Source organism: Chiloscyllium punctatum, chromosome 26 (assembly GCF_047496795.1).
Source record: "Chiloscyllium punctatum isolate Juve2018m chromosome 26, sChiPun1.3, whole genome shotgun sequence".
Classification (NCBI taxonomy): Eukaryota; Metazoa; Chordata; class Chondrichthyes; order Orectolobiformes; family Hemiscylliidae; genus Chiloscyllium; species Chiloscyllium punctatum.
In genome coordinates this window covers 53,906,955-53,920,510 of record NC_092764.1, presented here as the reverse complement: position 1 = coordinate 53,920,510, position 13,556 = coordinate 53,906,955, and the positions used below count along the sequence as shown (strand labels likewise).

Here is a 13,556-nt window from a genome sequence, read left to right as displayed (position 1 = left end):
TCAAACTTTTGTTACCTTTTATTTTAGAAAGGAAGGTGTTTCTGGTGTATATGAACATGTTGGCTAAATTGATGTTGTATAATGCAGTTCAGGCAAAAAAAAATGTGCAACGCCATGATTCAATCAATTTACCTGTTCCAGTGAATTTCATACTAAGCAAAAGCTTATAAATCTGCAGTTGACTTGTTGTTGAGGATACAATTAACCCTTTAGCTGGCCACAATCTGCCCAATTGCAGCAGTTAAGGGGACAAAGGCATCATGGGTTATGCTATTGAACTGATGTTCTGGAGGTATGCATTCAACATCTATTCGGGCAGCCGGTGAATTTAAATTGAATTAATTAAATGAACCTGGAAGCTTGCATCAGCTGGGGCAGCCATGAAAATGTAGGCTTGCCATGAAAACGTATCTGGTTAGAGGGCATAGGTTTAGGGTGAGAGAGGAAAGATTTAAAAGGGACCTATGGGACAACCTTTTCATGCAGAGGGTGGTGCGTATATGGAATGAGCTGGCAGAGGAAGTGGTGGAGGCTGATACAATTACAACATTAAAAGACAACAAGATGGGTATATGAATAGGAAGGGCTTAGTGGGATATGGGCTGAATGTTGGCAAATGGGACTGGGTCGGTTTAGGATAGTTGGTAGGCATGGGCTAGTTGGACCAAAGGGTCAGTTTCTGTGCTGTATAACTGTATGGCTCCATAACTGCACAGGAATACTGATCGAAATAGTAGGAGATACAGCAGTGCAGACCAAGACTGGCCGTGTCCTCCAATGTACCTGTCCATTGAAGAAAGAATTTGCATTTACAGTAGATAGAGTCTTGCGTAATCTTGGGACATAAAACACATGCAAGTACTTTTGAATTATGGTCACTGTTGGAATCAGGCAATGAATTAGGCTCTTAGTAAGGTCCCCACAGTAAGCTGCAATGTAGCAATGGTCTGTTTTAATGATGCTGTGAGGGATAATATTGACCAGGACAGGAAATGTAGTGTCTCTTTGAAACAGTGCTGTGGAATCTTTCACATTGACAACAGAGAACAGACCAGGTTTTTGGATTAAGTTTTGTCAGAAAGACAGCACTCCAGCAGCACAGTATCCCTTAGTGCTACAATGGAGTGTCAGCATCATTTTTATTAATGTTCTTCTCCTGCAATATCCTCCAGTAACTTTCTGGAAATCTCCCAATGGTGGTGTTTCATGTTGACAGTGGCCTTCCTTTATAGGGAAGACCCAATCTTGTATTGGGGATGTTATTAACTGATCGATTATGTGGGTCAGTCATAGCAGCTCTAATTGGGACAAATCACAACAGGGGGAGAGGTGCCGGAGCTGAAGCAGTTGTTCCTTCAGGTTACAAAATTCTCCTTTTACAGGGTGGAATAAAATAAATATTTTAATCAGACTGATGCTGGGAGAAGTGGGACATGTGTTGGGGAGGGTGGGAGTTGGGGGATAGCGAGACTGAAGGGAGTGTAAATCAGAATGCCTTTGGGCACTCATTATCACAGAGTTAAATCCCAGTCGACCCTACCTAACAACTGCATTGTGAGAGTGGCTGCCCATGGGCTGCAGTGTTGAAGGGGACTTATTGCCTCTGCCTCAGGAAACCAGGGCTGGTCAGTAAAGCTCAAGACCTACGTCTGGACTTATTATTTTCTTCGGAACGTAGAAGGTTCATTGATAAAGCAGGAGAAAGTGAGGACTGCAGATGCTGGAGATTAGAGCTTAAAAATGTGTTGCTGGAAAAGTGCAGCAGGTCAGGCAGCATCAAAGGAACAGGAGAATTGACGTTTTGGGCATAAGCCCTTCTTCATCCCTGAAGAAGGGCTTATGCCCGAAACGTCGATTCTCCTGCTCTTTGATAAAGCAGGTTGGCGTTTTCATTATTCTTACGCATCAAAACATATTCAGTAATGTCATCCAGAGGGTGTGACCTCGGTTTTATGACTTAGCTCCCTAATTTAAGTGTCTCAGCGCTTGACTGATGGGACATAAATCGCCAGGCTTCAGCTCCAGTCTTAGCATTCCGTCACATTGTATCCATGGCAACCTATCATTCCCCATTGTGGTCACAATAAAATCAATCTCTCCGATGCCAGATTTTTCATTCCTGACATGTTCATCCTTCAACCCCTCATGAATCAAACAGGACAAAAACTTGAAAAAATCCTTAGCCTTCAAAATATCTTTCACAGCCCCCTAATCTGGCCTCTCTCTCAAGCTGCATCAGTGATGCCAGGAAGCAATAAAATTGACTCAGTATGTTACTATTTTTCTTATGAGAATTTTAGCCATTCCTTGGATCTATAAATAGCTGAGAGGAACACATGTCGTCTGTGGGATTTTCTGGGAGACTATCGCTGAGCACGATTTAGATGTCTGAAAATCAACCTGTCAAGTAATTCACTCACTCTGCTGTGATGATGTGCTCAGAAAGAGGTTCCGTTTTGTTGGCTCATACGGTGATATTGATTTCTTAAAAAAAAGAGTGCCGATAGTTTTTTTGAAAAGGGTTTAAAGTTAGTCAGGGAGACACAGAAACAGTCACTTTTTGATGTTTTTGTTTCCCTGTTGTATACCTGTAGCAGCAATGTGTCCTAGCTACACGATGCACTGCAGATACTTACCAAAAATCCTTAGATATCACCTTCCAAACCCACAACCACTTCCCCCTACAAGGAAAAGGGCATCAGATCCATGGCAACACCACCACCTTCAAGTTCCCCTCCAAGCCATTCACCATCCTGACATGGAAATATATAGCCGTTCCTTCACTGTTGTTGGGTCAAAATCCTGGAATTCCCTCCCTATTGGCATTGTGGGTCAATCCACAGCAGGTGGACTGTAGCGGTTCAAGAAGGCAGCTCCACCACCACCGCCAGCCAGCTATGCCCATGTCCCACAAACGAATAAAAGAAAACCCTTCATCCAGTTCAGAGTGCCTATTTTATATTTTGCATCTGATTTTCCAGGTAATGGGTGCTCTTCAGTACCTGGTTCAAATAACCATGCTTCACCTGGCAACCTAAAGTCTTGTCAAGTGTCAAATTTGATCACAGCAATCTTATTCTCAACAACTTTCACACAGTAGCAGATCGAGGTTTGTCTTGGGTGATATATATAGAATAATAGAATCCCTACAGTGTAGACGGAGGGCATTCGGCCCGTTGAGTCTGCACTGACCCTCAGACCATCCTATCCAGACCCACTTGCTACCCTATCCCTGTAACTCCACATTACCCATAACCGGAATACCTAGCCTACACATCCCTGGATACTAACATGGATGACCAATCCACCTAACCTGCACATCTTTGGACTGCGGGAGGAAACTGGAGCACTGGGTGGAGACACCCACAGACGTTGGTAGAACGTGCCAATTCCACACAGACAGCCATCCAAGGGTGGAATCGAACCCAGATCCCTGGCACTGTGAGGTAGCAGTGCTAACCACTGAGACACCATGCCACCATGACTTGTTTATGAAAGTTGTTACGCTTAAACGCCAGAATGTTGCTCACTCCCTGAAGACGGAATTCCATGAAGGCAGAGAGGTAATACTGTATTCCAAGGATTGTGTTGTACTCTATCATAGTCACTGGAGCCACTTACCACCCCTTATTTTATACCATAGCCTGACACTAGTTGTGTCTGGTTCATGTCACTGGAAGGATGTGAGACTCCATGACATGGTGAAGAGGTGGAATAGTTTCAGGGATTTGCAAAGTTTGGTTTGAGAAGCTGGAGTTACTCTCTTTAGACCAAAAGAAATTGAGTGGTGATTTTTTGATCAGGGAACTTAGATTATATCAGGTTAAGAATATGACCTGTAAATAAAGACTAGTCCCTTTTGTGATGGTAGGAGGAGGAGAAGGGGTCACAGGTCACTGGCTAGGAATTCTGCACTAACGCAGCCCCTGACTCACTGAAGCCCACCCACCAACTATTGACAAGGCACCTGTCAGGAGTGTGACAGAATACTCCCCACTCCCCTGGATGGGTGCAGTTCCAGCATCATTCAAGTAGCTTGACACCACCATCCAGGGCTAAGTAGCTCGCTGGGTTGGCACCACGTCCTCCAGCTGAAATATTAACATTCTCCACCATTCCTGCACATTGCCAGCAGCGTGTATCAATCACAAGCCACTCTGCAGCAACTCACTGCGGCTTCTTCAACAGTACCTTTTGGTTAAGCCGTGACCTCTACCCTCTAGAAGGGCAAGGGCAGCAGATGCATGTAAACATCACCAGCTACAAAGTCTCTTTCAAGTCATATGCCATCCTGTCTTGGAAAGATATTGCCATTCCTTGACTGTCATGGGGTCAAAATCCTGGAAGTCCCTCCCTTGTGTGGAGGGTGGCTTACTGACACTTTCTCAAGGGCAGTCAGGGCCTGGGTAATAAATGCTGGTATTACCAAAATCTTCTACATCCCATGAAAGAAGGGTTTTTTTTTTAAACAAAGAGATACATAAAGGGGAAGTGAGGAAAAGCAGTTTTTTATGCAGTGAGTGGTAATACCCTGGGATTTGTTGCCTGCACTCAATGTTCCATCCAAGCTGCTGGACCGTGCTGTCACTGGGAAACTCAACTCTCGTCAGTCAGTGAGCCGACACACGGCTTCCATTTCCTTAAGCTGCTTCATGCACGGTCTTCAGAGATCCACACGGCAGCGAGAAACATCCCAGGGAATGTTGTCCGCACGTGTGCTGGAAATGGAGATGATGAATGATTTTGAAAGGAACTTGGGCAGGTATTCGAGGCAATTAAACGTGTGTGCCTACGCAGATAGAGCAGGGAAATGAATTGACCATCGATACCACTGACACCCAAGACCACTCCATTCACCACAGGCTAAAACTGAGCTTGAGACCTTCGTGATCCGTACGAACCAGTTAGACACACAGCAGGGCAGTTTATCATTGGGACAACTTCCTGATCCCTTAATAGTGTCGACTTTTCTTCTTTTGCAAGAGGAAGCCGACCTTCCAGAAGCAGGAACATAATTCTGAATTGTTGTGGTTCTGTTTGCCGAGCTGGGAATTAGTGTTGCTGACGTTTCGTCCCCTGTCTAGGTGACATCCTCAGTGCTTGGGAGCCTCCTGTGAAGGGCTTCTGTGATCTTTCCTCCGGCATATTTAGTGGTTTGAATCTGCCGCTGAATTCCCGGATATTGGGACAAGAATTCCTGTTCCTCCATCCATAGTTCTTGGATATCCAGGCCCAGTGAACTTTGGAAAATCCAAAATCCATGAGGAGTTATTGGCCCTTATGGAGATTGTCAAAATTACTGCCTGTTAAATTTGGATGGACTCTCTTTGTCTTTGTCCAATTCTCATAGCCAGGTGATTCTGGAAATCCCAGCCCTTCTCACCTCCGTGCAGCTATTGGAGGTTCGAATACATTTGTTTCCTTTCCTTTCCCTTCCCACCCGAACCGTTTCTGTTACACATTTGCTGTAATGTTGCTGTTTCACAACCCCACTTTAACCTGCGTCGTGCACGCTTTAGCTCGTTACCAAGTTTTCTGGCAGACAGCACAGTTTCTGCAGTTAGTTCTCATTTTGCCGAGTCGCAGCGGGTTATATCTGAGTACCAGAGGGGTCCAGGGAAGCTAAAACCCAGTCTTATTTTTGGAACAGTAAGTGACTGAACATAATTAATCTGGGAGGTGAGGGACTGTATAAAATTAATTGGTGAGCCAGGAGAGCAAGTCTACTTCTGAATACCTTGCTTTTCTTTTCCCCTGTCTGTGCCAAAGGACTTAGTTTAATATGAGCTTTAATTTGTCAGGCAGCAGCCAGTATCCCACAGTACCTCAAGAGTTTACAGTCCCCAGATGAGATCTTCTCAGTGGGTTTTGAGTTTTGGTCAGGGGCTATCTGTTTTTACTCCTTCAGCCTCAGATTTACTGTAATGTGTTAATTCAGACCAGCCCTCATTAAATATGTTGTTCTCTGCTGTTCTGGGACGTTTTCATTTTGCTTAGTTTGCAATGTCTCTAGGTGTCAGGATCTTAGTGAATATTGAGGCTGGAACTGTGCATGAATGTCAATGGTAGCGCCTATTCACTGTAAAAGGCTTGTATCTGTCTAGTGTTTTTCATAACCTTAGGCTGCTATGAAGCATTTAACAGGCAACAGAATTAATCTGAACTGGAGTCACTACTATAATGTAGGAAGCACAGCAGCTAAGCCATGCATTGCAAGTTTCCACAGTGTGACAATGAGAAGTTTATCTTGGTGATGTTGCTTGTGGAATTAGCATTGGTGAGGACATTATGGAAAGGATGACTGACTTTCTTTGGATAGTGTTTTGGGATTTTTTGATCCAGACAAACTTGCTTTTGTGTCTTTTCCTAAAGATAGCAAGTTTGTCAGTTTGGCTGTCCTTCAGCACAGCATGTGAACACCACCCTTGATTTAATACTTAACTCTGTGTTATGGGCCGTAAACCCATGACCTGGTCAGAGCAGTAAGCGCTACCAGTGAACCCCAGTTTACCAAATAGAGGTCTGAGTCCGAAATTGAGTTACCTGACTGAGACTGAGTTTCCTGACTTCTGAATGTTGTTGAGTATACACACTGTTACATGAATGCACTGTCAACTTCATCTGTAGGATGTGTTTCCCCTCCTTACACTGTTGCTGTAGAAGTAAAGACTTACGTTGCCCATTTGCATGTTGCTCTAACTAATAGCTGCCCGCTTTATCAGAGAATCTTGGCCTACTTGATGTTTTGTTATTCTCGCACCTTCCCCAGTCTGAAACCTGCACTCTGAATCTGGGTCTGCTTTGGAAGTGAAACACCTTGAACATTGGTTTATGGAAAGCATCCTTTGGACTGTGTTTCTCCATATTTTGGGGACCCTGCATTTAAGTGAGCCCTTGATTGTTAGCAGCCTGGACTGTGGGGACATGAACCTGGGTCTGCCAGTATCCCAGCATTCCATGAATACTCCAGGTCAGGTCATGAGGTCTAGACCAGAGATTACACATTGTGTAGATCAGACTGGAAAAGGGACAAGAGTTTTCCTAAAGAGCGTTAGTTGGTGTTATAATGACAATCTACTACTTTCATGATCACTTTATTAATTGTACTATTCCCAATATGTTTTTGAAGCTGAATTTAGTTATTTAAACTGCTACTTGAGCTCACCTCTTCATTCATAATTTCAAGCAAGTATTTCAGAAACATAACCACTCAGTTCACCCTATGTACTCTGAGACACAAAGAACTGCTTTTACTTGTTAAATAAAACTCTAGTTTTAAAAAAAACCCTGCAGTTTCCTCGAGAGGAAAGGATATGGGTGAAGATCCACTTTTGAAATTATCATTTAATTCATGCATGTACTGTTTGGAGCTGCAGACTAGGCAAGATTTTATTGCCCAGTTGCTCAGGGGGTATTTAAGATTGCTGTTGACCTGCAGTAAAGTGTAGGCTAGACCAGCTAAGGATAGCAGATTTACTCCCTAAAGAGCATTAGCGAGTCAAGTGGGACGTTAGAACAATCAACAGTGGTTATACGATCACTATTCCTCATGAAGGGCTTTTGCCCGAAACGTCGATTCGCTGCTCGTTGGATGCTGCCTGAACTGCTGTGCTCTTCCAGCACCACTAATCCAGTATTTGGTTTTCAGCATCTGCAGTTATTGTTTTTACCCTTCATCAGAATTCCTGCTCCTCAGATGCTGCCTGACCTGCTGCGCATTTCCAGCACCACTCTAATCTTGACTATAGTGGGATTTGAATCCATCCCCCCAGAACATTCCTGAAGACGGGCTTATGCCCGAAACGTCGATTCTCCTGTTCCTTGGATGCTGCCTGACCTGCTGCGCTTTTCCAGCAACACATTTTCAGCTCTGATCTCCAGCATCTGCAGTCCTCACTTTCTCCCCAGAACATTAACCTGGTGTTCTGGATTACTAGTCCAGTGACATTGCCACTGCCTGACCCTGCTGGGATGTAGATATAAAATGACAGCAGTGTATTGAGTATCACCTGGGAGCTTGTTTTCATTCCCGCTCTTGATTCTGTATCATAGAGTATCATTCAGTATCATTTCTGTGTGTGCACCAGCTGTGCCACCATTGCTGTTCAAGGACAGTCAGATAATTCAAGTAAAAATAGCACACACAGGCACAGCCTGACATAGTTCAAGTGCACAAAGCCTGTACCTGTAGCTCATTCACGATGCAGTAAAGCTTGAGTGAAATGGCAGCCTTGACCTGGAGAGCTGTGCCAGTTTAACGTGACCTTAAACTGAATGCTGATGGGCAAATGTCCTGATCTGCGTGGGCAATTTGTTGCTATTTAAAGGAGACGAGACTGACCGAGGCCCTGGGGAGAACACCTCCACTTCTGTCTGAAATAGGGTTACCCGAAGAGGGCAGATGGGATCACATTTCAGTGTCTCATCCAAACCTCGGTATCTTCAGACCAATGCAGTATTGCCTCAGTATGGCTTTGGGCTAGAGCCTTGATGGTGAACAACGGTTACAGACTCTGGGTTCTTAGTGCGCAAAAAAAACTAGGAATGATTATTAAAACTGAAAGGAGAAAATTAATTGCTTTTCTCAGTGTCTACTCAGGGATCCTGCTAGTAATGTCCCATGGGTCGGCATTAAACCACTAGCTTGCTCCTGGCAGTTCTGCTGACATAACACACAACCTATAGGAAACCTCTCTCTCACAAACTCAGATACGTGTGAGGTGTTGCTTGGTAACATCGTGTTGTCTTGTTGAGAGGAGAGATCATGGCAGAAGTGAATTAACTTGCGTGTACTATTGCTTTGAAGGATGTGCTCCATTAACATGTTAAATTCTGACACTTTGCTATCCGAAGTTTGTGTGGCTATGTTCTGCTTGTTGTATAATAATATGTGACAAATCTAATCTGGAATTGGAACACACGTTCAGAATTGGCGGCTAAGAAGACTAAGCAACTGTGTTCCAATTGTTAGAATTACACTTGTGACGTTCCAGATTTACATAGTCAGTGCTATTTGATGTTCTGATTCATTGATCTCTGGCATTTAGCCCTCTATCTCACTGTGGCTGTTCCCAATAACCGTTCAGGTGGAACCATCCTTTGAAGAATGTATGTTGATAGAGATCAGATGGCAGACAGCCATCCAAGAGTGCGTCAGAGAATTTGGACTATGTCTCTTAATTAACCAAACGCCGACACACCACCAAGGCTGAATCATGTTGAAGCTATGAACTGATTTACAATTGCACTCTCACCTTCTTTCAGGTTGTCCTTCCAACACGCGTTGGAAGAGTCTATGTTTATGACACAGCACAGATGGAACAAGATGAATATGACGTCCTACCATCACGCAATCCTCCTCCGGCCACTTTGCAGGAGATTTACGACGTGCCTCCAACTCGAGGGGGAATGGAATCTTCTAGCAATCAGTATGGGCAAGAGGTGGGGAATGGTTTTGGCATTTAATAAAAAGAAAGACACCAGTTTATTGCTACTGTGTCTGAAAACCAGAAAATCATTTCAAATGAAAACTGTTCTTCTGGAATTTAAAGAATGCTTTGAAATCTCACTTCAAATATATATACAGATAAACATTTCATTTGAAGAAAAGAACGACTTGCATTTATGTGCCACCTTTCAAAACCTCAGTAAGTCACAAACTGGATTGCAGCCATTAACTATTTTTGAAATGTACTTACTGTTGGAAGAAAGTGTGTCAGCCTGTGAGCAGAAAAAGCCCCCACAAACGGCAACAAGATAAATGGAAAGGTTTTCTTAATTTAATGACTATTAAAGGAGTATAGTCCTCATAAATAAATAGCAAAACCTTTTGATTACTGTCACACACCCTAATGACAAGACAAGTCGAGCAGGAATAGAACATGCATCCCAACTCCAACATAAACCATGGTTAAATATTTTGTCGTTATTTAAATATTATGCCATATTATGTGGTAACAAAAATGCATGGTTATTCTTTCCCAAAGGAAAACAAAATGCTTGTGTTGACAATGCCCCTTTTAATTCAGGGCTCTTTTCTCTTGATTACAATCATTTATAATCTGCCTTGAAGTTCTGTACAAAATAAAACCGTGTCGCAAAATACAAGATGCAAGGAGAGAGCAGAAAAATGTATGAGGCACACTGAAGGTCAGTGGAGGTTTGGTATTCAGAGGGGGTTATGAATATGTGCAATTCTTCAAAGATTTTCATCAGCTTCAATGGGAGATTGGGCATGAAGCCATAGTCGTGTGTCTGGGGAATATCATAATGGATGCTTTTGTACATATTTATTGGTTCCACTGTGATAAGTAAAAGGAAATGGTCACTGATACTTTCTGGATAAAATTTGCAGAGGAACATTTTTCAAACACCAACATCAGTTGTAGGAGATTAATAGTTGTTGGAGGCAACAAATCAACATTGTTATCCCTGCTTTTTTCCGTCAGGTTTATGATACACCTCCCATGGCAATGAAGGGTCCAAACAGCAGAGATAAATCACAGGAAATCTATGATGTGCCCCCCAGTGTTGAAATGAATCTACAACACCAGATCCATTCTCAACAAATGGTGAGTATGCACTTGTCTTCGGGAATGTCTGTGGTGACTGCAGTGCTGGGGAGTTGGGAGACTGGGGTTAGAATGGTCTATCTGGCTGACCAGATTGTTCCAGGAGAGAGCGTGACATTTCGTGGCAGAAGAATTAGCATCTTCCAGGCAGATTTATGCAGCTTGTTCAAGGAGCAACATCTTGATGAAGTCCATGAAGCTATGGGTGAACTTCACAATCTGACACCAGCCATACTTACAGGTCAGAGAGGGAAGTGGAAACGCACAATATGTGCCAGTTAAACCAAACAACCTGTTTCTGTGTTCATATCTCTATTGGGGCTAAAAGGAACAGGAGTGAGACATCCAAAGAAAGGGAAAGGAAGCATTTTAAAGGATGGCACGGTGGCTCAGTGGTTAGCACTGCTGCCTAGCAGCGCCAGGGACCCGGGTTCGATTCCAGCCTGCATGGAGTTTGCACATTCTCCCCGTGTCTGCGTGGGTTTCTTCCCACAATCCAAAGATGTGCAGGTCAAGTGAATTGGCCATGTTAAATTTCCCAGAGTGATAGGTGCATTAGTAGGGAGTAGGGGAATGGGTCTGGGTGGGTTACTCTTCGGAGGGTTGATGTGGACTTGTTGGGCCTAAGGGCCTGTTTCCACCCTATAGGGAATCTAATCTAATCTAAACCTATTTTACCCAAATCACTTGGCACTTTATGCTTCCACTTAATGCACTTCTGGCATACCGAGCAACTCTCTCATTTTATAGCTGACTGTCCCTTCTTTGTTTTAACTGGAATGAATTGCAATAATGTCTCATTTCTCTAATTTGCCATCTCCATTATTCTGTGATTTGCTGTGATGATTATTGTTAAGTGATAATGTTATGGAGTTTTCAGTCTATATGAAATTTTCTGTTGGCTTCAACATTGTTAAGCGCTCCTATATGTTTCCCCAGATCCTTTAGGATCAGTTTATCTTGGCTGCCCAGTGTCTAATCAAGGGAGAATGTGATGCTGGGAGATGTAACTGTGAACCCGTTGGTACAGGAACAGAATAATCTCCTCTAACGTGTAATACCATGTGCCTTTCCCAAGCTATCAAAGGCTGGTCTCTGGACTGGTGAAATAACAGCAAATATAAAAGATAATGTAGTTTTATTTCATAATTAGAGAACAAATATTTAAAGCAAACTCTATCTTCCTTCAAGCCTCTCATCCAGCCTTCTGTTTTAACAAGCCTTTCCTCTACCCACATCATAGAGAGGCACATGGTTGAATACTCCCTGGTCAGACAGAATTCTCTGAGATGAAATCGGAGCACATTCCAGGTCTGGATTCCCAGTTCTCCCAGACTCTGTGCTCCTTTTGACCTGTTTTGTTTCCTGAGTGGACAGGAAGCCAGTAGCTTGACCTCTGACCTATTCTTAGCTTTCTGTAACTGTAGTTCCAAGAACACCTGAGATAGCAATGGCAGGCTGTCTAGGGTAAGATTCCTTGCAACATCCTCCATGTCCATGGGGGAGGGGCTGGGGTGTCCAGAAGAACGTCCCAGTCTAAACTAGAATTGAGCAAATCGCTTCCACTGGTTTATCGCAGAAATTGAGTTTGCTGGATGTAACCTTTCTGCAAGTTTAATGCAAGTTGGAACAGTCCCATAAACAGATAGAAATCTCAAAACCTGATTATCATTTTAAGCTGGAATTTTTTTTAGTGTTGGTTATAGTGTCAGAGAGCTCTACAGCATGGAAACAACAGGCCCTTTGGCCCAACTTGTCCATGCGGCTCAGTTTTCCTAATTAAACTCATCCCAATTGCCTATGTTTGGTCCATATCCCTCCATACCTATCCCATCTGTATACCTGTCTAAATGTTTCTTAAATGAGGAAATTGTACTCTCTTCCACCACTACCTCTGGCAGACTGTTTCAGACTCACCACCCTCTGTGTGAAAAAAATGGCCCCTCTGGACCTTTTTGTATCTCTCCTCTCTCTCCTTAAACCTATGCCTTCTATTTTTAGACTCCCTTACCGTGAGGAAATAGTGTTCGCTATCTACCTTCTCAATGCCCCGCATGATTTTATAGACCTCTGTAAGGTCACCCCGAGTCTCCTGTGCCTCAGGGAGAAAAGTCCCAGCCTCTCCAGCCTCTCCTTATAACTCAAACCTTTCAATCCTGGTAGCATACTAGTAAATCTTTTCAGCACTTTTTCTAGTTTAACAATATCCCGCAAATTCTAATGAAGGTGAAATGAATGAGAGGAAGGTGGATGAGAATGAGCGCTCACTTTCAACCATGTCCTGTACTCCACATGGAGAGAGGGGTTTGAAGCTTGAGACACAGGCCTCTGCTTTAACAGCCACTGGAGTGGTCAAGGGTGGAAATCTTTCTCAATCGCTCACCTGCAGGAAAGTGCAAAGCTCCACCCTGGTGCTACAGTAGGCCCTGAACCTGTAGCCTATCTCTGCAATAAAACAGCACCAGTGTGGTCTTAGTGTTTGATGATTATATTTATAGAGGGCTATTCAAATAATTAATATAACTGATGCTTAATCTGAAGGATAAGTTTCCACAGGTTCACATCTCACCATGGCAACTGGAGGAATTTAAATTCAATAAAATTTGGAATTAGGAACTAGCCTCTGGTGTCCTGTAATCACTGTTCATTGGCATAAAGGCCTTTCAGATGCACTGATGTCCTTCAGGGAAGGAAAACCAATGTTCCTGGGACACTGCAGTACACAAATAGCCAACCCTATTAACCTCCCACTGTGGAAGGACAGTGCCCTCACTCTTGGGCCTCACTGATGCTCGTGTGTTCACAATCGCTGATATTAATTTGAACGTTGGAAAATGTAGCTCAGTACCTTTCTCAAAGGTTGAACGTTTTCCTTTTCTTAAACACAGGTCTATGATGTTCCCCCATCTGTGAGTAAGGATGTCCCAGATGGGCCAGTCTCTGAAGATACGTATGACATTCCACTGAGGTTTTCCCACAGGACCA

The 13,556-nt window shown here is 43.5% G+C and overlaps 1 protein-coding gene across 5 annotated transcripts in view; it reads left to right on the top strand.

The window, feature by feature from the left end:
• The window catches only part of bcar1 (BCAR1 scaffold protein, Cas family member), a 250,812-nt gene that overhangs the window by 219,598 nt on the left and 17,658 nt on the right, over positions 1–13,556 (top strand). For all 5 annotated transcript variants that reach the window (XM_072547423.1, XM_072547424.1, XM_072547422.1 and 2 more), the window contains exons 3-5: positions 9,265–9,441; positions 10,449–10,571; positions 13,460–13,556. The exon at positions 13,460–13,556 is cut by the window's right edge and continues 1,163 nt beyond it. In XM_072547423.1, the coding sequence (XP_072403524.1) occupies positions 9,265–9,441; positions 10,449–10,571; positions 13,460–13,556 (397 nt within the window). The remainder of the gene's footprint in view (positions 1–9,264; positions 9,442–10,448; positions 10,572–13,459) is intronic.